Source organism: Panicum virgatum, chromosome 4K, assembly GCF_016808335.1.
Source record: "Panicum virgatum strain AP13 chromosome 4K, P.virgatum_v5, whole genome shotgun sequence".
Classification (NCBI taxonomy): Eukaryota; Viridiplantae; Streptophyta; class Magnoliopsida; order Poales; family Poaceae; genus Panicum; species Panicum virgatum.
This window is the reverse complement of record NC_053139.1, coordinates 31,823,598-31,850,069: the sequence shown is the minus strand read 5'-3', so window position 1 is coordinate 31,850,069 and position 26,472 is coordinate 31,823,598. Positions and strand designations below refer to the sequence as shown.

The following is a 26,472-nucleotide window of genomic DNA, read 5'->3' as shown; positions in this document are numbered from 1 at the left end:
AAGTGTACTCACCCTTGCATAATTGCCGCTCAGACCACAATAACAATTGTCCGGAGTATCCAGAAGACTTCGAGGATTTCAAGGCGTATGTCTCCCAGTCATCTGCCTGTGTTGAAGAAGATTCCGCTGCTACTCTATAGACGTTTATTTATTCACTTAAGACATTTGATTTTGTAATAACATTATTTAATATTCTCTTTATGCTTACACTCGTTGTGATTTTCGCTTTATAGCTAATCATATGTGTGTAAACTGATCCTGGCGCACATATGAGATGCATTCGGTTTGCTTTTATAAACCGGGTGTGACAGAAGTGGTATCAGAGCAGTGTTGACTGTAGGACATTAGCCTAGATAGAAATGGTCGAAAATTAAGATCTATCTTGCTTAGTAACCATGCTATTTCATGCTTATTTACTTAATCCTTATTGATAGCTTTTATCTCATCCTTGATCACATACTTATTTTTCTTTCAATATGTATGTTCTAAACGAAACCTTTCTGTCCTGTTCTTCAGGTGGCCAGAACCAAGCAGACTGCCCGCAAGAGCACCGGAGGTCGTGTCTTTGCCCACCGTACAGTTCCTGCACCTGTTGAGCCAGTACCTGCCCCAGTGCCTGCACCTGTTCCAGCTCAGCCGGAGGAGGAAGTCGAGGAAGTACCCGGGAGGGATTACTTCTTCGCAGAGGACCAAGAAGGCCACATCAGGGAAGTCGATGCGGATGGGAATATGCAGACATCACTACCGTCGCCAACACAGCGCACGAAGATCTAGCCCCGCCACTGGCCTATTTCGCAGCTCAGGTTCCAGCGCCTGCCATCGCTGGAGAAGGAGGAGATGATGACAGCGATGACATCCAGTACGATGGCTACTACGGTGGAGGCATGTGGGAAGAATCCGATGTAGAAGAGGACCCTCTGGAGATATCCGACGATGAAGACCCAGCACCACCACCTGCACCTGCTCCAGTAGCTCCAGCACCAGCACTAGCTGGAGGAGACCTAGAGGACCCAGAAGGCGAGGATGATGAGGAAGATGACCAGGATGACGGCCCGCCAGCACAGAGGGCACCGTACTTCGTCTACACCTCGTTTAACGAGGAGGGTCACTTCCCCTTGCTGCTCCGGGACGTGCTTGACGAGCTCAACAACACTGTGGCTCCCATGTACCAGACATGGCACTACAAAGACCCCGCGCTCGGTGACTACTACGTCACTCGTGTCCACATCAGGGTGGATAATAGGTGCCAAGGCAAGAGGACTGTTTCTATGCACGACTCATCCACACCCATGGCGACCTACCGTGCCGCAGTCAGCTGTGCCGCCAGGAGGGCTCTCTGGTCCCTCTGCCACACCAACCGCCGAGACTTGGAGAACACAGACTATCAGCATCTTCCTCGCCGTGCTCGTGGAATGGAGGACACAAAGTTGATGCTTGGAGGAGACGAGGAGAGCCGCATCAATGTCACTGTGAGGGCTCTCGCCGGAGTCAACACAGATCTGGAGAACATGACCAACCAGCTGGACGACACTCAGGATTGGCTGAGAGAAGCTCATCATAGGATCCGCCAGCTTGAGGCCCAGCTTGCAGGAGAGGCGCCCCCGCCTGTTCCAGAGGACGAGCCTCCAGTCCCCGTCTTGTCACCCCCGCACAAGAGGCTCCGTTTCGGAGACCGTGGCTACCAGAACCGTTTCTACTAGGAGTTAGGCTTAAGAGTTTAGGATGAGTCTTGTAATAGTTGTTTGTAATCGTTAGTTCGTAAAACATTTGTTTAAGTGTGTTAGATTATCAGTGTGCTTCTATCTTTGGTTTTGTGAAATATTTGTGAGTTGCCTCTTTGTAATGATTGCGATGGAATTATAGAGTGATGACCATAATTGCATCTAGTTTTAATAAAGTTAGCTAGTTAGTAAAGCTTGGGGTTATCTATTTTATTTTATCTATCTCTATCTCATCCTTGCACCTATATTTTACCATGATTTGTTCATGAGACTCACTAGTGTAACCGGTCAGATGGTGAACACCAGGTCTGGATCAGGAGTTGATCAGCCACCAGTGCAGCGCCAGAGAAGCGGCAACAACCACCAACCCAACAATATGAGTGGGGGAGGCAACAACCAGAACAATGGACCACCAGCAGGGATGGATCAATTCTTTGCTACGCAGACTCAGCTATTGACTCAAATGGCCAATGCCATGGCCAATCTACATGCTCAAGTGAACCAAGCTCCAGTACCACAGCCGCCACAGAGGGATCGCCACAGTGACTTCATGAGTCACAAGCCTCCTACTTTCTCCCATTCACCAGATTCTCTTCACACTGATGACTGGCTCAAGACCATTGAGAAGATGCTGAACATAGTTCAGTGCACAGATAGAGAGAAAGTACTGTATGCCTCAGGTAGATTGGAAGGGACTGCCGCAGACTGGTGGGATGCTTACATCGCCGCCCATGCTGATCCAAACACCATCACCTGGCAAGAGTTCAGGACTCAATTCAGGGAGCACCACATACCCGAGGGTGTAATGAAGCTCAAAAGGCAGGAGTTCCTAGCCCTGAAGCAAGGAGGAATGTCCGTGAGCGAGTATCGGGACAAGTTCATCCAGCTGTCCCGCTATGCCCCCGCGGACGTGGCCGAGGATAGGCAGAAGCAAGACCACTTCAGGTTAGGGTTGAATGCACCTATCAAGTATCAGTTGCTGGTGCATACCTTTGACACCTTCCAAAAGCTGGTGGAGAATGCCATCTCAGTGGAGAATGCTCGCAAGGAGATGGGCAAGCAGAAGCAGAAATTCGAGTCACAAAGCCAGTCCAGCAGCTCACGCCCGCGCTTTGGACCCCCGCAACGAAACTAGTTCCACCCAGGAGGACAGAATGTCAGCTTTGGGCATAATCAGTATCAATACCAGTGCTCAACTCAGCAGAACCAACAAAATCAGCAGTCAGCACAATGCTCCAACCCCTAGTAGAATCGCCAAAACACTCCCGCCGGTACTCCCGTGAGGAACAGCAACACAGCCCCTACTGGGGTCATCGTGTGTTTCAAGTGTGGTGGACATGGTCACTATGCGAACCATTGCACCAATAATCCTCAGAACACACCTACTCAGACCAATGCTAGTGGACAGAGGTAGACTCCGTAGCAGCAACCCAGGAACAACAATCAGACCCCGCAGAGCAACAGAGGGCAACAGAACTTCATCCACGGGAGAGTGAATCATGTAGCTGCAGAGACTGCACAGGAGGCACAGGACGTCGTGTTCGGTATGTTCCTAGTCAACTCTACCCCTGCATTAGTTTTATTCGATTCTGGAGCAACACATTCTTTCATATCTACTCAATACATAGCCAAGCATTCTATACCCCTTTGCACCATGCCTAGAGCTATGATAGTAAACTCACCTAGGGGAACCATGAGGGCTGCATATCAGTGTCTGGGTATTAAAATATAGATTATGGTTAGAGAGTTTGATGCAAGACATATAGCTCTGGATTCTGAGGGTATTGATGTCATTCTTGGGATGGATTGGTTAGCCAAGTATGATGCTGTAATTCAATGTGCCAAGAGGTCAGTGATTCTTACCAGTTCATCCGGAGAATGGTTTGAGTTCATGGCAACACTTCCAGCCGCAGCAGATTGTACAGTGAATCAGTTATAAGGGAATTCTATTCAAGATATCAGAGTTGTATGTGAGTATCCAGATGTCTTCCCTAATGACTTGTGTTGACGCTCCTTAGAGCGCCAATTTACGTACCGCAAGCGCACGGATCGTGGTAGCTTTTCCCTTAGAGTACTCCCCCAAGGTTTATCAATCCGTGGATCGGAAGCGAACCGACTAGAGTTTACCATCTAATCTATCGAACCTAACCTAAACATGAAGCGAAGATTGCATATAAACTGAACACTTGATAGATATGAATGAAGCATAAGTGTTCATCACACCCACAACCGTAGATGAGATAACACAACCAAGGAGCTAGGGCCTATCGTCTCTAGGTGCAGTTCTAGTCAAAAAGGTGATCAAAACATAGATTGCATCTCAACTAAAGGTACACGAAATCATCTCTCAGAAAGACGGCTCGCAAGCGGCCTACTTTCCCATGGTCGCCGGTGCGAGGTGCGTGTTAACGCCTAAGGTTTCCCAAAGCTTTACCCCAAACGCCCACCAAGTGCTCATCCTCTTGGTGGCCGCGCCACGACTCCCATGATACTCGCCATCGATCCTATTCCACATCATGTCGTCGCTAGGGCTTTTCCCTCCGCCATGCTGTCACCACACCGGGGTAATCAACCAACTAGCTAAAACACGCTACCTCAACGTATCCGCAAGATATAGACTAATCACCACGAATAGATCTAATCTTACTGTGAACATATGGATGCATCACATATGAGAAAGAAAGCATGCATTGAAGTAGACCAAAGTCGAGACATTAGAATAAATAGTAGATTGATATCACCATCGTGTGTGTACATACCCCGACGAATGTTGGGGGTGACTCCCGAACTCCACCATGGCATAACCTCGCAGGGAGGCCATGGCGGCTAGGGGTGGCCTAAGCCATCTCCTAGGTACCCTCGAAGACTCGCGGCGGCCGTCAGCCTCCTCCGGTCTTGGCCCTAGGTTTTCGTCGAGTTCTGGGTGGATTCTTTCTCCGAGTTGAATAAGGTGCGAGCTATTTATAAGCCTAGGAAGCCACCGGTCGAAGGGGAGGCCAAACCAACTCGAAAACGGGCTGGGCCGGCCGGCCCCATAGGCCTAGGCCGGCCGGCCTACCCCTTTTCGGGCTCGCCTCGGTCTCATCTTTCACGTGTAGACTCCTCTCATCTTCTAGAGTTTCTGTCCTTCACGATTGCACCCCTTTGGACGTTGTTATCTTGGAGATATCTTCGAGGGAAGGATAGGATAGGGAATCCTTCCTTAAATCTTCATTTGCTTTGCTTAATCCCGAAGTATCTTGATCTCATCTTCGTGGGCTCGGTCCTTTGGGCTCTCTTTGAGGATGGATGTGCGTGAATGGGCTTCGAATCAACATGGGCTTTGGTCCTCCTTTTGGGCTTTGGCCTTCGTCTTTCTCCGTGTCAGCGCTCGATCACGGGCCTCGTCATTTCATGCTCCAAAATAGGCCAAAAACCTGCAAAAACGAAGATCCTCCAAAATATATGTGCAAGTGTGAAAATGACCAATAATTAAGCCAGGGTTAGGACGGTTAGTGATTTTGATATTAAATTCATGCCATTATCAAGGATAAACAGGGGATAAAAGGGGTACTTAAGGAGCACCAACAACTTGCCAGGTATGCCACCTGAACGCGACATTGAATTCATCATAGATCTTTTACCTGGTACTGCACCAATTGCTAAGAGGCCATATAGATTGTCTATTGGTGAGTTAGAAGAACTTAAGGCACAGTTAAAAGAGCTACTAGAAAAGAAGTTCATTCGTCCTAGCTCTTCACCTTGGGGAGCTCTAGTGATCTTTGCTGAGAAGAAGGATGGTATGCAAAGGATGTGTGTAGACTACAGGTCACTGAATGAAGTCACTGTAAAGAACAAGTATCATTTGCCTCATATAGAAGATTTGTTTGATCAGTTGAGAGGAGCCAAGGTATTCTCCAAGATTGACTTGAGGTCAGACTATCATCAGTTGAGGATACGACCATCAGATATTCCCAAGACTGCCTTCACTACAAGATATGGACTCTATGAGTATACGGTGATGTCATTTGGGTTGACCAACACTCCAGCTTACTTCATGTACTTGATGAACAAGGTGTTTATGGAGTACCTTGACAAGTTCGTAGTGGTATTCATTGATGATATATTAGTATACTCCAAGAATGAGGAGGAACATGAGGAACATTTGAGGCTTGTTCTGTAGAAGCTCAGGGAAAATCAGTTGTATGCCAAGTTCAGCAAGTGTGAGTTCTGGTTAGATGAGGTGTCGTTTCTTGGGCACATCATCACCAATGGAGGAATTGCTATTGTTCCAGGGAAGGTCAGAGATGTGTTGAAGTGGGAACCACCTCAGACCGTGTCAGAAATCACGAGTTTCTTGGGACTCGCAGGCTACTACAGAAGGTTTATAGAAGGGTTCTCCAAGATAGTGAAACCCCTCACTTCACTACTGAAGAAAGGAAAAGAGTTTGTATGGTCAGATGAGTGCCAAGCCAGTTTTGAGGAGTTAAGGAGACGGTTGACTATAGCACCAGTGTTGGCCATGCCGGACATACACAAGAGCTTTGATATATACTGTGATGCATCCCGGCAAGAATTAGGTTGTGTGTTGATGCAAGAGGGACATGTGATTGCTTATGCGTCTCATCAGTTAAGGAAGCATGAGCAGAATTACCCCACTCACGACCTGGAATTGGCAGCTGTGGTACATGCCTTGAAGATATGGAGACATTACTTGTTGGGACATAGATGTCAGATATATACCGATCATAAGAGTCTGAAATACATCTTCACTCAAAATGACCTCAACCTGAGACAGCGAAGATGGTTAGAGCTCATAAAGTATTATGATCTGGAGATACACTATCACCCCAGAAAAGCTAATGTGGATGCTGATGCATTGAGTCGCAAGAGTTATGCGAATGCCACAATGGTCAGCTAGATGTCTCAAGAATTGTGTTGGGAGTTTGAGAAACTCAACCTTGGTTTCATTGGTCACACTGAAGGGATCACTATAAAAGTTGAGCTGACTCTTGAGCAAGAGATACGGAAGGGTCAGCTTGAGGATGATAAGATCAAGGAGAACAAGGAGTTGATAGAGAAAGGCAAGACAACTAATTTCACCGAGGATGAACAGGGAACTGTGTGGTTCAGAAAGAGGATATGTATACCAGAGGTGGATCATCTGCGAGAGATGATTCTAAAGAAAGCCCATGATTCAGCCTATTCGATTCACCCAGGTAGTACTAAGATGTACCAAGATTTGAAATAAAGATACTGGTGGTATGGCATGAAGCGTGATGTTGCAGCTCACATGGCCATATGTGATGTGTGTCAGAGAGTCAAGGCAGAACACCAGAGGCCAGCCAGTTTGTTGCAACCATTGAAAATACCAGAATGGATATGGGAAGAAATCAGTATGGATTTCATTGTGGGTTACCACGTACAAAGGATGGCTATGATTCTGTATGGGTCATCGTGGATCGGTTGACAAAGGTAGCTCACTTCATTCCAGTGAAGACTACTTATACAAGAGCCAAGTTGACAGAGTTGTATATATCCCGGATTGTCTGTTTGCATGGGGTACCAAAGAAGATTGTGTCTGACAGAGGTACTCAGTTCATGTCTCGGTTTTGGCAGAAGTTGCATGAGTCAATGGATACGAAGTTGAATTTCAGTTCAGCTTATCACCTGCAGATGGATGGACAGACAGAAAGGACCAAACATGTGTTAGAGGATATGCTTTGAGCTTGTGCTCTGAAGCACGAAGGCAGTTGGGATAAGAGCTTGCCATATGCGGAGTTTTCGTACAACAACAGTTATCAAGCCAGTTTGAAGATGGCACCGTTTTAGGCATTGTATGGTAGAAAGTGCAGGACTCCATTATACTGGAGTGAGACAGGAGAAAGCCAGTTGTTCGGCCCTGAGATCATTAAAGAGGCCGAGCGATAGGTGCAAGTTGTCAGAGAGAATCTGAAAGTGGCACAATCTAGACAGAAGAGTTATGCAGATACTCGACGTAGGGAGTTGATCTTTGAAAAAGGAGATTATGTGTATCTCAAAGTGTCACCTATCAGAGGTTTGCGCAGATTCAAGGTTAAAGGGAAATTGTCACCTCGCTACATCGGACCATTCAAGATCTTGGCCCGGAAGGGTGAAGTAGCTTATGAGCTAGAGCTACCGGGCCGATTGTCCGATATGCACAATGTGTTCCATATATCGCAATTGAAAAAGTGTTTGAGGGTGCCAGAGGAGGAATTGCCACTGGAGGAACTGAATGTGCAGGATGATCTGACTTATACCGAGTATCCGGTCAAAATCCTGGACACACTAGAGAGAATTACTCGGAGCAAGAGGATAAGGATGTGTAAGGTTCAGTGGAGTCATCATGTAGAGGATGAGGCAACATGGGAAAGAGAAGATGAGTTACAGGCAGAATTTCCCCAGCTCTTTGCTAGCCCAGCTGAATCTCGAGGACGAGATTCCTTTTAAGGAGGGTAGGTTTGTAACACCTGTAATTTCAAATTAGGAGCGTAAATAAATTTAATTAGATTTTTTGTAAGTTCGATAAGGTTTTAATTGATTTCTCTTGAATTTAGAGCATTTGCCGGGAGTTAAATAAATTATTTAGCCACAAAATAAATGTAAGGAAATAGGTTTTGTTGCATTTCATGCTGCCTTTGCAACATATTTTGTTTGTGGTTCGGTTTGAATTCAAATTCTTTGAGTTTGAATTTAAATTGAATGTGTTTGAATCGTTTTAGAAAATGGAATACCTTTCTTTTTCCCTATCTCCTTTTCAGCCAAACGGCCCAACTCCCCTTCTCCCTCTCCCTTTCTCTTTCTCTTCCCGCGGTACCAAAACCTCCCTCCGCCGGCCCGTTTGTTTTCTTCTTTAAGGCCCAGCCCGCTTCGGTCTCCCTCTCTTTCTCTCTCTGCCACGCGGGGCCCGCCCGTCAGGGCTTTCCCCTACCCCGGGTCGGGCACGGACTCTGCAGAGTCCGGCCGCACCCCGTGCCGCCGCTTTGGCGTGGCCCGCATGCCAAGGAGGCCCGCCGCCCCTATATAAACGCCGCCCCATGCCCCCTGAACCCTATCAAATCAAGCTGCAGCCGCTTCGCCTCGCGAAACCCTAGCGCCGCCGCCATTGACGAGCTCGAGATCGGAGTCGCCGCAGCGCCACCGTTTCCGCCGCTTCCAGTTGATCTTGAGTCTTCCAGGAGCTTCGCGTCGAGGTGAGGATCCTCGACAACTCGTTTTCCCCCTCCTCCTCGCTCTGCATCGCCTGGGAGTGCTCGCCGTCGCCGCCGCTCCACCATGCACCACCGTGCGCCTTGCTCTGCTTGTTCTAGCCCGCGCCGCTGCCCTTGATGAGTTCACCGTGCCGCGCGCGTGCTCCCCGACCAAAACCCGAGCCGAAACCCAGCTTGGATGGCCGATCTGGCCACTCCGGCGAGCCCCCAGCCAAGTGTCGCCGTGCGCCGGCCGCTCAGTGCCGCCGCCGCTCGCCCCAACCTCTCCTGGCCGTCAGATCTCGAATCAACGGCCCAGATTAGATCCCATCTAAGTCAACCAAGTCAAATGCCGGTCAACTGAGCTCGTTTTGCAAATAAACCCCTCTGTTTTATCGAAATTAACCCGCCATCCTCTGCTGTTGAAAAGAATTTATAAAATAGTCCTTTCTTTTATGTTTTCACCCCTGAGTATAAGGTTTAATTACATTTTAGCCATTAAACCATGTTTTAGCTATAACTTTCTCGTTTTAAGTCCGTTTTTTATGATCTTTGCGCTCACGCGATCATTGCAACGTGTACAATAGTTTAGTAATCTTGTTTTGTTTTGTTTATGTTGTTTGGTGTACTATTTCTGTAACATCCCGTAATTTTACGGAATGTTATATTCTTCAAAAATACGAGTTTTCAAAAACTTTTTACGTGGAAGTGTTTTTTAGCTAGGAGCACTTAAGGATTAATGCTATCCCTTCCCGAACTCTTAGGATTTAATTTGTAAATTCAACACAAGGACCTAAAGTGCTAGTGTGCTACATTTGAATTTTGGAGTTTATTTGGTTCTACTTGTTTCAAATTGATTTGAATGATTTTTGTTTGAATTGGGTGGTTTTTAATTTGAATCAGCCATTCAAATTAAAAACAAGAGCTAACCTAACCTCTAACTCAACCTGGGCCTAAACCCACCTAGCCAACCCGCTAACCTTTTTCCTCTTCCGGCCCAAACCCGTCCCTGCGGCTCGGCTCGCGCGTGCTCACGCGCGGACACAACCGCGAGCCCGCACCGGCCTGCTACGCACCCCGGCATGCTTCACACGGCCCAGCTCACCCCCGTGCCGGCCCGATTACCCCTTACCCTCACACGTTCGCCGCCCAGGGTCACTGACAGGTGGGTCCCGCCTGTCAGCTTTCCCATCCTCCTCACAACCACCCACGCCCTCTGCTTTTCGCCGCGGCGCGTTGCGACAGCGCGCGGAATGCCTCGCCGTGAGCCCGTGCTAACGCCACCGCCTAGCACCGCGGTCGGCACGTAACCCCAATCCGCAGCGATCCCATCGCCGCCGTCCCTTTTCGACGTCCGAGCCAAAACCCGTGGATTTCCCCTTCCACCGCCGCCGCCAAGAGAGGAGAAGAAGGGGAAGAAACAGAGGAGGAGAAGAAGAAAGGGGAAGGCAAGCCGCCGCCGCCGGAGCGTCCCCACGCCGGCGACCCGTACCCCTGCAACGACGTTGCAGCTCGGCACGACACGGCCCCGACACGTCTGCACCAAATCGTCGCTGCACCGAGCACCCTGACCTCGAGCCCGACGGGTGAGCGCCGCTGTTCGCCTCGCCGCCGGTGTGCCTTGGCCGCCGTTGAGCCGCCGGTAGCAAGCCCCTAGGAACCCCGTTCCCTTGTGTGTGTGCCTGCGGGAGCCGAAAAGCCGCGCCACGCCGTAGTCCGCAACCCGCCGTCGCCAACCCTGTTCACCTAGCCCCACCATGCCTTGCGCGGCCATGCCGAGGCTCGGGTAAACCCGAAGCCCACGTGCATGCGCGCAGCCCCGGCTGGGCCACCAAGGCGATGCTTTTGCTCGCCTTGGTCGAGCCCACGCCGATTCGCCCCGCCGGCGTACCATGGCGCTGCCGCTTAGGCCATCCACCTCACTCTGCACTGTCGTCACGGGCACACCATGGCCTTGCCTGGTGTCCGCCGTGCACGAGCGCGTGCAAGAGTGCCCAAGGTCGGGCCTCGCCCGCCTAGGCGCCGAGAACCGCCGTCACTGCCTTGCCCCACCGCCGCCGGCCCGTCATGGCCTCGTCATGGCCTTGCCGGCATGCGCGCGCATGAGACTGGCCCAGACCGCCCGCTTGGCCTCCCTAGACTACGGGGAGTCCTCAAGAAGGCCGACATCTCAAGAGATCGCGTCAAGTTTGCCATGGAGAAAGTGATCGAAGGAGACTACGAGAGCTACGACGCTAACTTGGTCGTGATGCCCGACCCGACTACCCCCGGCTCGACCAGCTTGTCCATTAAGGCAGCTTCGACCATAGCCACCACCTGTGCCCAGCTCGCCGCCTACCGGATGGTGAAGAAGGTGCTTGCCCAGTACTGGGAGAGCAAGTTTCGAGACAGCAGCTACCGTCTTCTTCCTCGAGCAGTGCTACCAGGAGAGGACCCTGACGTCACCCGTCTGGAGACGTTCTCAGCACCAGTCCAGGAGGAGAGAGGAGGTAGAGTGTTGGTACACACCACAGGGATGTACTTGCTTAGCACCGACCACATGTTGGAGAGCGCCGTCGAGGATGTCCGCCGACTGGACTCTATCTCACGGGACCACGCGAGGCTGATACCCTAGTTGGAGCGAGAGAATAGGAATATGGCCTTCGCTCAGACCTACTTGGTGTCGATGCTTCGCCAGGTCCGCGACTCCGAGTTACAGAAATATCAGATGATGGACGCTAGAGACAAGCTGAGGAGAAGCTGCGCCGATCAGAGGCTGAGCGCCGCAAGATGGCCAGGCAGATGGAGGACCTTCACAGGATCATCGCCGACAGGAAGATCCTGGAGACTACCGTCAGTGACAAGGTCACTGAGCTGGAGACCCATCAGAGGGAGAACCAAGACAACCTCACCCGGCTGCTCCGCGTTGTTGCATACTAGCGCGACAAGGCCGACCGTCTGGAGCAGATGTGGAGGATGACCGATGCAGTGAGAGTGTCGGAGCTACTAGAGTTGCAGGACAAGCTTTCGGAGGAGAGTAGGACAGAGATTCATAAGGAGGACTTCGAGCCCATTTCTACGGACCTGCACCTGCACTGTTGCCCCTACGAGATCCTGCCGCCAGCTATCGAGACCCCAGAGGTTTTGCAGAGCCTGAAGACCGTTAGGAAGATCTTCCCCAGCAACTACCCCAAGGAGATCAAGAGGTTGCTCCCGTTCCGCAAGCGCCCCCGTCCAGAGTAGGGTGTGTGAGTAGTAGTGCTAGAATAAGGTAGTTGTAGAGCAGCAGCCGCCGATGACCCATTCTGGCATGAGAGTCATGAGTAGTGTTGTGCCGAGGATTAAAATGACGGCAGAGTTGTCATGATGTGTCATGTAATCTTTAAGAGTCACCCCTTTTGAGTTTTCACGATGTATCTCTAGAGCGTGAGTTGGGTGTGCTATCCAAGGGTTAGGGAGTAGCCTCGAATAAGCACTGGTGTCTCTTGTACTACATGCATGTTTGACTGAGTGGATGGATCTTATGTTGATGCTTTATGCTTTTGTTTCATTCTTCACATTGAGTGTATAGTTACTATGTTTTATATAACTCTTCTTTATGAGTGACATTCGTTAAACCTTTGAACCTTCGTCTTTTCTTCTCCGAAGATGTCGATCTGCCGGTCCAACCGAATCATGGCCCGGTTCGAGGAAGCCGCTCGTGAGGAAGCTGCTATCGCTGCACGTTGCCGTGGACGTGGCCGCGGACGCGGACGTGCTCCCGCGCCAGCACCGCCTGCGGGGCATGGCAGGGGCGCAGACCCGACTGCACAAGCCCCTCAACAGCACGCAGGGCAGGCAGAAGAGGATGAGGATGAGGAAGTCGACGAAGAGATCGAGATGGAACCAGCGCCTCAGCAGCAGCAAGCGCCGCCACCGCCACCACCACTGCCTAACCTCGCTAAGGTTATGGCCGCTCAGACTCAGTGGATGTAGCGCCTGACCCAGATCGCCAAGCAAGGGGTCTAGCACAGGGGACCACACCCCACCCCCCAGGAGGAGAGCCTGCACCGAAAGATCGAGAGGTTCATTCGACTGAAGACGCCGACATTTAGCTACTCGGAGGACCCGATGGACGCCGACGACTGGCTCAGGATCATGGAGATGAAGCTCGACCTCACTGACTGCAATGACGAGGAGTGCGTCACCATTGCCATGCACCAGCTGGAGGGACCTACCAAGTCCTGGTGGGATAGCTACTGCGACTCCCACGCAAACCCCGCTCACATCACCTGGGAGGAGTTCGCTAAGGCATTCTGCGTCCAGCATGTGCCGAAGCAAGTGATGATTCAGAAGGCCCAGGATTTCCGTACCATGGTCCAGGGCACCATGAAGGTGGAGGAGTACAAGCGTCACTTCATGAAGATGATGCGATACGCCCCCGACGACACGAACACTGATGAGAAGAAACAGTTCTGGTTCCAGCGCAGCTTGCACCACGGGATTCGCCAGCTGGTGGCCGGATGCGAGTTCCCCACGCTCCGCCACTTGGTGAACCGTTTCATTGCCACTGAGAAGGAAAGGCTTACCTGGGAGGATCGCCAGCGCAACATGAAGAGGCGGGCTGATCAGCCGATCCGCGACCACTCTTTCCAGAAGACCAGGAGTGTATCGCCACCCCCATCCAGGAGCAACTACCGCTCCAGCTCCGTTCCACCAAACAGGAGCTTCGGAGGAGGAGGCAACCAGAACAACTACAATAGGGGACCAGCTCAAGGTGGAGGAGGCTACAACCACTTCCAGCAGGGGCAGCGAGCTAACGCCGGTACCGCTCCGGTTGTTTGCTTCAACTACCACAAGCCCGGGCACAATTCCTTCGAGTGCCCCGACAAGAGGACCCAGATGCCTGCACGCGGCCCAGCACCCGCTGGCCGGCCCGCGCAGACGCCTCGCACCGCCGACCGTGGTCGCCTAAACCACATGACCGAGGAGGAAGCCCGCGAAGTGCCAGAGGTGGTGACAGGTATGTACCTAATCAATGGTGCAAAAGCTTTGGTGTTGTTCGACTCTGGAGCAACTAGCTCCTATGTTTCTACCAAGTTTGCTTCACAAAACTCCCTCCCTATGACCATTAGAAGCCGACCCATACTAAGCAGTTCCCCTCTAGGAGATCTTAGATGTACCCTTGAGTGCAAAGGGGTGAGGATCATGATCCATGGGATGCCTTTCACGGCTGATCTGACTGTGTTAAAGTCAGAAGGGATAGATTTAATCTTAGGAATGGATTGGTTAACCAAACATAAGGGAGTCATCTCATGCTCACCAAGTCTTGTAACCTTAGAACACCCCAGTGGAAGAAAAATAGAAGTAGAACCCCTAAAGTCCCGAGAGGTGCCTCGGTTGTACAACCTAGATAGTGTAGAAGAGCAAACACTACAAGATGTACCAGTAGTATGTGAGTACCTGGATGTGTTTCCGGAAGAGTTGCCAGGACTACCGCCTGACAGGGACATCGAGTTTGCGATCGAGCTAGTACCAGGTACAGCTCCGATCGCTAAACGGCCCTATCGAATGTCGGTGGAAGAATTGGTAGAACTAAAGAAGCAGTTGAAGGATTTGCTAGATAAGGATTATATCCGACCTAGCGCTTCACCGTGGGGATCACCAGTCTTGTTCGTAAGGAAGAAAGATGGGTCCATGAGGATGTGCATTGATTACCGCTCCTTGAATGCGGTAACCATCAAGAACAAGTACCCGTTGCCATGAATTGATGATCTGCTGGATCAGCTCAAGAGGGCCAAGTACTTCAGCAAGATAGACTTGAGGTCCGGTTACCATCAGATGAAGATTCGCCCCGATGACATCCCCAAGACAGCCTTCATGACCAGATATGGCCAATATGAGTTTACTGTTGTGTCTTTTGGGCTGACCAATGCCCCAGCTTACTTCATGAACATGATGAACAAGGTGTTCATGGAAGAATTGGATAAGTTTGTCGTAGTCTTCATTGACGACATTCTGATCTATTCCGAGACTGCAGAAGATCATGCAGAGCACTTGGGGATTGTACTCGAGAAGCTAAGGCAGAACCAGCTATACGCCAAGTTCAGCAAGTGTGAGTTTTGGTTAGAAAAGGTTGCATTTCTGGGACATGTCCTGATAGCCAAAGGTGTTGCAGTGGATCCCGCCAAGATAGAAGCCGTGACAGAATGGCAGCAACCGAAGAACATCACTGATATCAGAAGTTTTCTCGGATTGGCCGAATACTACCGCCGGTTCATCAAAAACTTCTTGAAAATAGCCAAGCCAATGACCGAACTGCTCAAGAATGGTGTACCCTTCGTCTGGTTGGAGAAATGTGAAGCCAGTTTTCAAGAACTCAAGTCTAAGCTCACTACCAACCTGGTCCTTACACTCCCGGATATCCGGAAGGACTTTGTGGTGTATTGTGATGCTTCTCGCCAAGGTCTAGGGTGTGTACTGATGCAAGAGGGCAAGGTTGTTGCCTATGCTTCACGCCAGCTAAAGGAAGCATGAGGAGAACCACCCGACCCATGATCTTGAGCTCGCCGCAGTTGTGCATGCGTTGAAAATTTGGTGGCACTATCTGATCGGCAACAAATGTGACATCTACACCGACCACAAGAGCTTAAAATACTTCTTCACCCAGTCGAATTGAACATGAGGCAAAGAAGATGGTTGGAGCTGATCAAAGACTACGATCTCAACATCCAGTATCACCCCGGCAAGGCCAACGTAGTGGTAGATGCGCTCAGCAGAAGAAGCTACTGCAACAACGTGATGGTTCGTAACGAACAACCCGAGTTGTGCGATGAGCTAGATAAGCTGAAGCTTGAGATAATTGAGCAAGGGCAGCTGAGCGAGATGATCATAAGGTATGATCTCGAGGACAAGATTCGTGAAGCCCAGAAGCAGTGTCTTGAGATTCAGGAGATACAAGAACTGATGAAAGAAGGAAAAGCTATTGACTACCGAGTTGACGAGCAGGGAACCTTGTGGTTGAAGGACCGCATATGCGTTCGGAAGGATGAGCAGATCCGGGGAGAGATTTTGAGAGAAGGGCACGATTCCAAGTACTCCATACACCCTGGGAGTACGAAGATGTACCAAGACCTCAAAGATCGATCCTGGTGGAACGATATGAGGACAGACATAGCCGAGTATCAGGCTAAGTGTGACACGTGCAGGAGGATCAAGGCCGAGCACCAACATCCAGCAGGACTGCTTAAGCCTGTAGATATCCCGGTATGGAAGTGGGACGACATCAGCATGGATTTCATCGTGGGATTACCACGTACCCAGAACGGACACGATTCAATTTGGGTGATAATCGACAGACTAACCAAGGTAGCTCACTTCATTCCCATTAAAGAAACATACAGGGTTGCCAAATTATCAGAATTATACATCGACAACATTCTGCGACTACATGGGGCACCAAGAGTATAGTGTCAGATAGAGGACCATTGGGTCCATTGGGACTACGTTTGAGTACAATTCTGCTTACCATCCTCAGACAGATGGCCAGAGAGAAAGAGTCAACCAAATATTCAAAGATTTGCTAAGAGTGTGTGTTCTGACCTATGGCATAGACTGGGAAAAGAGCATATCATATGCAGAGTTCACCTATAACAACAGCTTCCAAGCTAGCCTCAAGATGTCACCATTTGAGGTGTTATATGGCAGAAAGTGCAGAATGCCACTGATGTGGTCAGAAGTCAGAGAACGGCCTTTCTTCGGCCCATAGTTGATCGAAGAAGCAGCCGAGAATGTGACCAAGGTTCGAGAGAACTTGAAGATAGCCCAGAGCAGACAAAAGACATAGGGAACTTGAAGATAGTCGGAGATCACGTTTACCTGAAGGTATCACCGCTTCGTGGAACGTGGAGGTTCCACGTGAAAGGGAAGCTTGCACTGAGATATGTTGGTCCATATCCAGTGATCCAGAGAATCGGAGAACTAGCGTACAAGCTGCAGTTGCCAGAAGAACTTACCGGAGTACACCCAGTTTTCCATGTGTCTCAGCTACACAAATGTTTGTGAGTGCGAGATGAAACTATACCCGCAGAAGCAGTGGATTTGCAAGATACTCTCGCGTATATGGAATATCAGGAGAAAATACTTGATAGGGTAGTAAAGGAGACAAGGAGGACCACCATACCCTATTGCAAGGTTTTGTGGAGCAACCACACAGAACGAGAAGCCACTTGGGAGAAGGAGGCCAACTTGAAGGAGAAGTACCTGCACTTGTTTGAAACCCAAGTAAACCCTTAATCTCGGGGACGAGATTCTCGTGAGGGGGGGGGGCACTGTAACATCTCGTAATTTTACGGAATGTTATATTCTTCAAAAATACGAGTTTTCAAAAACTTTTTACATGGAAGTGTTTTTTAGCTAGGAGCACTTAAGGATTAATGCTATCCCTTCCTGAACTATTAGGATTTAATTTGTAAATTCAACACAAGGATTTAATTTGTAAATTCAACACAAGGACCTAAAGTGCTAGTGTGCTACATTTGAATTTTAGAGTTTATTTGGCTCTACTTGTTTCAAATTGATTTGAATGATTTTTGTTTGAATTGGGTGGTTTTTAATTTGAATCAACCATTCAAATTAAAAAAAAAGAGCTAACCTAACCTCTAACTCAACCCGGAACTAAACCCACCTAGCCGGCCCACTAACCTTTTTCCTCTTCCGGCCCAAACCCGCCCCTACGGCTCGGCTCGCGCGCTCTCACGCGCGGACGCGAGCGCGAGCCCGCACCGGCCTGCTACGCACCCCGGCCTGCTTCACATGGCCCAGCTCACCCCCGTGCCGGCCCGATCACCCCTTCCCCTCACACGTTCGCTGCCTAGGGTCACTGACAGGTGGGTCCCTCCTGTCAACTTTCCCATCCTCCTCACAACCACCCGCACCCTCTGCTTTTCGCCACGGCGCGTTGCGATAGCGCACGGAACGCCTCGCCGCAAGCCCATGTTGACGCCACCGCCTGGCACCGCGGTCGGCCGCGCCCACGCCGCGCGCGCACTCCGCCCCGCGCCGGTCAAAAGCCCTAGCCACAGAGCCCATGATGCCACCATGTACCCCCAATCCGCGGCCATCCCATCACCGCCGTCCCTTTTTGACGTCCGAGCCAAAACTCTAGCCTCTCGCCCTATAAAACCCCCACGACCGCGACCTAAAACCCTAGCCACCCGGGGATTTCCCCTTCCACCGCCGCTGCCAAGAGAGGAGAAGAAGGGGAAGAAATAGAGGAGGAGAGAAGGAAGGGGAAAGCAAGACGCCGCCGCCGGAGCTTCCCCACGCCGGCGACCCGTACCCCTGCAATGACGCTACAGCTCGGCACGGCACGGCCCCGACCCGCCAGCACCAAATAGGAGTTGCTGTGTTTTGGATCTTCTTTTGGGGAGTTTTGTGCATCTTTGCACTTTGACCCTTATAATTTCCGGTAATTACAAATAGGACCTGACGCCGAGGAGCTGACCGGAGGCCACGACTACCTCGACATCCAGGAGTTCTACGAGGAGACACCAGGTTCACGCCCATCCATGTTTTGAATACCTATTATGCATTTGCTGCTAGATACGCTACGCCCCTAAATTGAGTGATGAGATAAGCTTGCATGGCCATTTGCTTACCGTTTTCCTTGTTTCCCATACATATCATTGTTGATACATGCTATTGCTACTTTGTGTGTGAGATTGGGGTATGGGAACATATATATGATATAGTCCTTGAAGGCTAGTAAGGTTACGTTGGTGGTTAGGTTACGGCAGGGGCGAGCGGACCCTTTCCCTGATCTTCGGATCGGGAGCCGGGGATTGGGCGTTGGGCGCGATCCTGAGCAGCACCTGTAATTGGGTGAAGGGCAACTATGGCGGGTGCTAGACCGTTCCCGTGGGAACATAGTAGAGGTGTAGTTTGGAGGCGATGCCTGTGATGGGTATCGATTGCAGACCGTGTTGACGGAATGCTAACTTGGATGAAGACGCTCGCCTCGGCCGGGTGAAGGACTTAACTTTGTGGCCCTAGTGACAGAACTATGTCAAACGTGCACACCACTTATCCTTTATGAGGGGGGACCCAGCCCGAGCTAGCTACGCGCGGCATTATACCTGTAGGAGGATAGAGTTTCAGTGTCAGGGGGAATGGGCGAGACCCTGAGCCCCTAATCGCAGGATCCATGGAGATTCCATTCTAGATTACTTCACAGCCTCGGGTGACCTTCTGCAGGAGGACGCACCCCAGACCGGGAGCAGGATGGTGCCGTAGCCGTTAGTTTCGTTGACTGGTGCCTCGGAGATAGTCGGAGTTGCTTGCCGGCTGGATTCGGGGCGAGTGGGTACAGGTGTACAACTCCTACAGGGTGAAAACTATACGTATAGCCGCGTACTCGGTCATGTACAACTCTTGATCTGGCACCACAATGTAGTTAGATCCACATATACTTTCTACCTCCCTCTAGTCCACTTTCCTGCTCGGATAGCAGCTGAGGTACGAGGAGAGGGATTTCCCGCACCGAACTTGGGCAGTTGTTGTAGTAGAAGTAAGTTGACTAGGAGTCCGGAATGCCGGAGCTGCCCGCGTCAGAAGGAGATTGGATGACTTAATTATAAATGCTTGCATAGGAAATCATAGCCTATCCTTGGTATTACTTTTTACCTTATTGCATCCACATATACGCTTCATGCGGATGGTGACATGGACCTATCCCGTCCTTGGGGATAGATCGGATAGATGCAGGGTACGACTCGGAGTACGACAACAACGACGACGGGTGGTACGACTGAAGATGTGCTACACTCAATAATGCCTGTGGAGGAGAAGGATCCAGATGGAAGTCCCACCAGAAGTTTAGCTACTGTTTCGCTTTTTGTTTGCATCACAATTAGCCCAGCGGGCTTGTACTCGGAGATTATTACTGTTATCCCGAATGCTGTAATAAATTAAACCCATGAATGTTCTGTAATCGCTGGTATGACTATGTTTACTGTCTGAAATGAGTTCTGTATGTGATAGCGACTGATCCAGGGACTATCATGACGATACAGGGAGTCGGGTTGCCCTTTCGGGAACCCGGTTCGTTTCAGTTTCTTATCTTTTGCACTTGTTTGCTTGCATGTGCGTGTTTGGTGCCATAGACAATCCGCAGTTCGAGGAGCAGCAAGACCAAGACTTCAGAGGATCAGACCAACAGCAGTTTGAGGAAGGCAAGTGGACCCTTGATCATGCTTTTGACCCATTAAACACCAAATAAATCACATTTATTTTTATGTACATGCATGTGTCTATAATATGATGGGATCCTAATTAAGGATATGCCTAGTGTTGTTTACCTTTATCCTTGATCAACTTGGGTTTATTTTCATGTTGGGTAGCTATGCTAGTTGCTATACTTTGGTTATGGTGGGTTAATTGTGTTACAAACAGCTATACTTGTTTTACTTCATGTTCATGATGGCTTAATGTTGTTAATCAAGAGTATATGATTTAATTGGAACATGGAGAACCACCCAAAAAAATAGTACAACCACAATATCATATGGCTCTGGTCTTGGCTAAGTAACTAGATGATCTATATGTCGTGCTTGGGGCGTTTGATTGGTGGATTTTTGGGTTGTCAACCTTTGAGGAGCGGGTGAAGGAAGCTTCGTCTTCTGAGGTACCGCAGAAAGCAAGGGACCAGTGCGTACATATAGTGATTCTTTGCAAAAGCCTCGTAGTGAATCCCTAGCCACTCACCAAAAGAAGTGTTTAAGGGCCTTGCAAACCCGGGCGACATGGGAAACACGAGTTGTGGGTAAAGTGTACAACCTCTGCAGAGTGTAAAACCGATATATCAGCCGTGCTCACGGTCACGAGCGGATTGGACTCTCACATGATAAGTGAACTTGAAGTTGATCTAAATAGATGCTCTTACTTATGGTTATGTTGTTTATCTTCATATATGCTTATATTGTGGGTTTAATGGTATATACTTATATTTAGTTAAAGCTTGCTAATAAAACATGATCAATTAAAAGTGCTGAGTGCAGTTAAACTGTGTCAGCTATTCCTTGTGTTAGCCTTGCATGTATTATAGTTGTTTTCCTCCCACTTGTTGAGTACCAACCATAAATATACTCATCCTTGAAAAGTCATCTGCCTGTGTTGAAGAAGATTCCGCTGCTACTCTATAGATGTTTATTTATTCGCTTAAGACATTCGGTTTTGTAATAATGTTATTTAATATTCTCTTTATGCTTACACTCATTGTGATATTCGCTTTATAGTCAATCATATGTGCGTAAACTGATCCTGGCGCACATATGAGATGCATTCGGTTTGCCTTTATAAACCGAGTATGACAATATATATAATCTATTTGCGGTTTAATTTCTCTACCATACTATTACTAATTGGAGGCTCCTTTCAAGTCTTCACATGAAGCCACCTAGGATCCTAAGTGGACATTCTACAAAAAATAGAAAAATTCTAAAAATTCTCATAAAAATTAGAAACATCTAGCCATCAATATGACAACTCTAATTATAATAGCCATTGAATTTGTTATCTTTTCTAATAAATTATCCATCTCTACCATTATAAAAATAGAATTAAATAACCCCCTAAATATGTATCTAAATTACCCATCTCTGTCATTATAAAAAAAATCTAAAGTAACCCCTAATCTTCGTGTAAATTACCCAACTGCCATTATATAAAAATAATGCAAATAAACCCCCTAAATTTGCATATAAATTATCCAATTATGTCATTATTAAAAATTAAAGTTACCCCTAAATCTGAATCTAAACTATATAGTTATAATAAACTATAAAAAATATGCACCAATATAAAATTCTAAATTACTGTAAATGATATGTGCCACCATATATTCATGTATGATGGAAGATATAACAATACCAATCTACAAAAAATGGTACGAGTTTTTTCTACACTCGCGTATAGCTACTCTCATCATCAGTATACCATCGTGTGTATGTCCGCATACTTATTTATCACTTTGAGTATATTCATATACTTATTCTAAGATACTTCAAAGGCATGTATATAAAAAATTTCAAAAGTAGTCCTATTTTTTAAATATACTATGATTATACCTTAGTATTAGTATATAAAATAAGTATGTCCATATACTCTATGTATGGTCACATACCCAACATATATATCATCATAGATATTCTAGTATGAACACATACTCCACATACATACTCTTTGTTGGATCAGATACGTCATGTATCATGAGATACCACATGTGGGAGTAGCTACAAGCGAGTGTAGAAAGGAATATATATATATATATATGTGTGTGTGTGTGTGTGTGCGCGCGCGCGCGCGCGCGATGCAAAATGAAATCTATTGTAACTAGATATTGATAAATATGTATTTTAGAGCATGTGTTAGAATATTTAATAGATGAATGATGGCGTGAGATGGGTAATTATAATTTAGCTATAAGTATTATTTTTATATTAATTCTAATTAGCCCATGCGGAAGCATGGGTTGATGACTAATAGTTTATACATGACAAGAAAAAAATGTCTGACTATTGTAGCATGATTAGCTCTGACAAGCGTACCAAACTAACAGCTCAGCTGGAGCAAAATGAGTAACAAACATATTGCGATTAGGTGAGGAAGCACATAAATATAAAATCGTGATTGGGATTGCAAGCATATCGGATCCAAAGCCTTTGATAGGCTGGAGCTGGACTTGCAGAGCTGCATTTGTCTAGGAATAAGCAAGTGCAAAGTTGGGCTCGCAGCTCGCTCAGCTTGGACTCATCTCCTCCCGTTTCGAGCCTAACTCGATCTGGAGGCACAAGATAACCGTATAATATAGCACGTTTGGTTCGCACCGAGTCAGCAGCGAAATGCATGGGACTGACTCCAGATATTTACAAATTTTCTCGCTCGATCTTAAGTAAATGATGAGCGTCATGGATCATTTTTATGTGTTTTGGCTAATTTTCAGTTGACTTTTATCCCAACAAAAATCCGAGATTGTCTATGTGCTGTTAAGGGTTTGTTTGCAGTTGCTAAAGTTGAGCGCTAAACTTTAGTCCATGTTAACACTGATATCTAGTTTTGGCCTGTTTGGATACCTTAGTGCTAAAGGTTAGCACTTTGATCCCTTAGCACTTGGATCCAAACGGGGTCTAATTAATTTTAGCAACCTCTTTCCGAATACATGATTGTATCATCTCCAAGAGCGAGTCAACCACACATCATCCCCATTCATATGCACATACTACCCGGAGCCAAGGCATTCAGACAAACCACTCCATCCAATATACTCTGCGCACACAGCAAGTTGATGCAATATAGAAACGCGTGTGATCGAACGAACACATGCGACGCGCCAAACCAGCGTCCTCTACATCGATCCCATCCCTGCAAATCATGCTTTGTCTTTGCTCCGGACCATCACTACAGTCCAACTCTAATCTGCCCACCGCCACCTTCTCGCCAGCCTACGCCGCGCGCATTAGTCAACCGATCCAGCGCGAGTTCAGGCGAGCACCCCACCCCCACGCACACACTATATATACGCGGCCACAGCCCTGCTCCCTCCCTCCTCATCAGCAGCCACTGCTGCAATCTTCCTTCTGCTGGTTGCTTTTTCAGTGTCTCTCTCAGTACCAAGCTAGCTTCTTGTGTCGTAGCAGTACTTCTTGCAATTGCAAGTTGCGAGAAATAATGGCGACGGCAGTGAGGTGCTTGCTGATGACGGTCGCCGTGGTGCTGGCTCCCCTCCTCGCCGGCGGCGGCGTGGCTGCCGGCGGGCCGCTGTCGACGAGCTTCTACAGCAAGAGGTGCCCGAGCGTGCAGGGCATCGTGCGGGCGGGGATGGCGTCGGCCGTGGCGGCGGAGCGGCGCATGGGCGCGTCCATCCTCCGCATGTTCTTCCACGACTGCTTCGTAAATGTAGGGGGCACTGTGCCACTGTATTGATTGCGTTGCGTTGCGATCATGTACCTGCTATAGCTGCTACCTTATCAGATAAGGGTCGTATACTGTGCTGATCGGGAAGATGCTGCATGGGTTGCTGGTTGCTGCAGGGCTGCGACGCGTCCATCCTGCTCGACGACACGCCGACCTTCACCGGCGAGAAGAACGCCGGGCCCAACGCCAACTCCGTGCGCGGCTACGAGGTCGTCGACGCCATCAAGGCCCAGGTCGAGGCGGCCTGCAACGCCACCGTCTCCTGCGCCGACATCCTCGCCCTCGCCGCCCGCGACGCCGTCAACCTCGTACGATCGATACGCGCGCCTCCGATCCGTTCACAAGCTCTGACGCTCTGTCAGCAATGTGCAATGCAAGGCTAGGTAGTTAGCTGACCCACCTGGCAATATCTATGCAGCTCGGCGGGCCGACGTGGACGGTGTACCTCGGCCGCCGCGACGCGCTGACGGCGAGCCAGAGCGACGCCAACGCCAACCTCCCCGGCCCGGGCTCCAGCCTCGCCACGCTCGTCTCCATGTTCGGCGGCAAGGGCCTGTCGCCGCGGGACATGACGGCGCTCTCCGGCGCGCACACCGTCGGGCAGGCCCGGTGCGCCACGTTCCGCGACCGCATCTACACGGAAAGCAACATCAACGCCACCTTCGCGGCGCTCCGGCAGCAGACGTGCCCGCAGCAGGCCGGCGGCGGCGGCGACGGCAACCTGGCGCCCATCGACGCGCAGACCCCCGAGGCGTTCGACAACGCCTACTACCGGAACCTGATGAGCGGGCAGGGGCTGTTCCACTCGGACCAGGAGCTCTTCAACGGCGGGTCGCAGGACGCGCTGGTGCGGAAGTACGGCGGCAACGCCGGGATGTTCGCCGCCGACTTCGCCAAGGCGATGGTGAGGATGGGCGCCATCAGCCCGCTCACGGGGGCGCAGGGGGAGGTCAGGCTCAACTGCAGGAAGGTCAACTAGCGTCAACTGCTGGAGGATGCATGGATCATCAACAAAGACAAGAACAGTTGTGTGTGTTGCAGTACAAGTTGGTCCAACTCGGTCGATTGGTCGGGTTCTGAGTAGCGAGCAGCCAAAATGGCTGTTTGGTAGGCTTGTTTGTGCAATTGTTTCTGATCACCCTTGCTTGCTACGTGGCAGGAATAATCCTGCATACAGTTCTTTATTGTTGGGAAATGTAATTTCTACATGTGAAGTACGTAAGTGCTTTATCTATGAATCAAGAATCTTTTTCTTTCGCCAAATCTGGAGTGAAATTCTGAACAGTTCATGTGCCAATCTGAGACTGAACCCTGAACAAAAAGAAATATCAGGGGCAAAAAGAACAAGATAGGCCGGAGCATGGGGCATGAACCTGAACAATTTGCGTGCAAGTTGCTGCATGGAGGCATGGGGAGGGGACTCGTAGGCGACTCCTAGTTTTGCGAGCCGATCACGCGTCCACTTGCCGGAATGCCTGTTGGGAGATGCCCCGCCGCCGTGGATCCGCCCCGTGCGCGTCCTCATCTGCGGCCTGGCCTGGTCCACGGCTCCACACGCCACGCCCACGATCGTACATCCACGAGCCAAACCTTGGGCGATCAAACTGCCCACCAGTGATCACGAGTGTTTGTTGCGTTCGATTCATTCGAGCATCCGCGTGCACGTTCGCACGCCACCTATCTTTTTCTTCACGTTTCTATTTTATTTTTAAAAATGGCAGCAGCGCTATTTCGATGAGAAAAATACAATTCGTTGTATAATGCCTTACCAAGAAAAATGTTATATAATGAACTTTTTTATTAACGTGCATGACGACATGAGGAAAGTATCCTCAATCATCTGTCTTCATAGCCTCTTCTATAGGGGAAAAAATAGATGGTCCCAAATGTTCCCACCACATGTTTTACAGAGAATTTCTGCTATTTTTGCATATTGAGATATTTCCGTGAAATGTGATAAAAGTTGTAAAAGGTCATATTTGAAATGTGATAGATTTTCGTGATTGTTTTTAAACATGGAATTTCTACTATTTTTGCATATTGGGATATTCCATTGACATGTGAAATTCACATTGAATTACTAGTCCCAAACCTAAGCACTATGCTAAAATTTTGGCTACCTAAGATCTTGGACCTAACATTCGGCCATTCGCTAATGTGAATGCCTTTTGGCCCATAGACGTGACCTCGTCGGCCCAACAACCAACGTGGCAATAAAAGGCTTTTTTTTAGAAGTTAGTGGTTATACTAAAATATGATGTGTTATTGTGGACGTAGCATGAGAAACCATAGAAAAATGGTGATCGAATTGTATGTATAGTGTTGCTATTGTAGTAGTAATGATTGGAACGTATTCTAGTTGGTATAAATTTATTTAATACTTGGAATAAGAATGTACGTAGTTTGATGTATTTTTTTTCAGATTGTAACGTAGGTGGGATGAATATATCAATTCGTTATCTTCGTATTATTTTTGTTCGGAGGTCAGTGTTGCAGTTTTTCTTTTTTTTCTTTTTTTCACCCTTTTCGTTTTCCTATTTTCTTCCGCGCTGGCAAGTAGAGGACCCTTTGATTTTAGTAGTTGAGACTTCAGGTTTATGTCAATGAAAATAGGAATATAAGTTTTTCATTCA

General features: G+C 48.9%; 1 protein-coding gene across 1 annotated transcript; it reads left to right on the top strand.

Moving 5' to 3' along the window:
* The first annotated feature begins 23,451 nt into the window (after positions 1–23,451).
* Positions 23,452–25,096, top strand: LOC120703657 (peroxidase P7-like). The gene is made up of 3 exons (XM_039987805.1): positions 23,452–23,821; positions 23,956–24,147; positions 24,258–25,096. Exons 1-3 carry the CDS (start codon positions 23,594–23,596, stop codon positions 24,816–24,818), a joined length of 981 nt encoding a protein of 326 aa, XP_039843739.1. The 5' UTR covers positions 23,452–23,593; the 3' UTR covers positions 24,819–25,096.
* Positions 25,097–26,472: the final 1,376 nt, after the last annotated feature.

Excerpts from the sequence above, each read along its gene's own strand:
- LOC120703657 (XM_039987805.1), top strand. The coding sequence starts at position 23,594 with ATGGCGACGGCAGTGAGGTGCTTGCTGATGACGGTCGCCGTGGTGCTG. Across the intron at positions 23,822-23,955 it reads TCCACGACTGCTTCGTAAAT|GGCTGCGACGCGTCCATCCT; the intron begins GTAGGGGGCACT and ends TGGTTGCTGCAG. Across the intron at positions 24,148-24,257 it reads CCCGCGACGCCGTCAACCTC|CTCGGCGGGCCGACGTGGAC; the intron begins GTACGATCGATA and ends ATATCTATGCAG.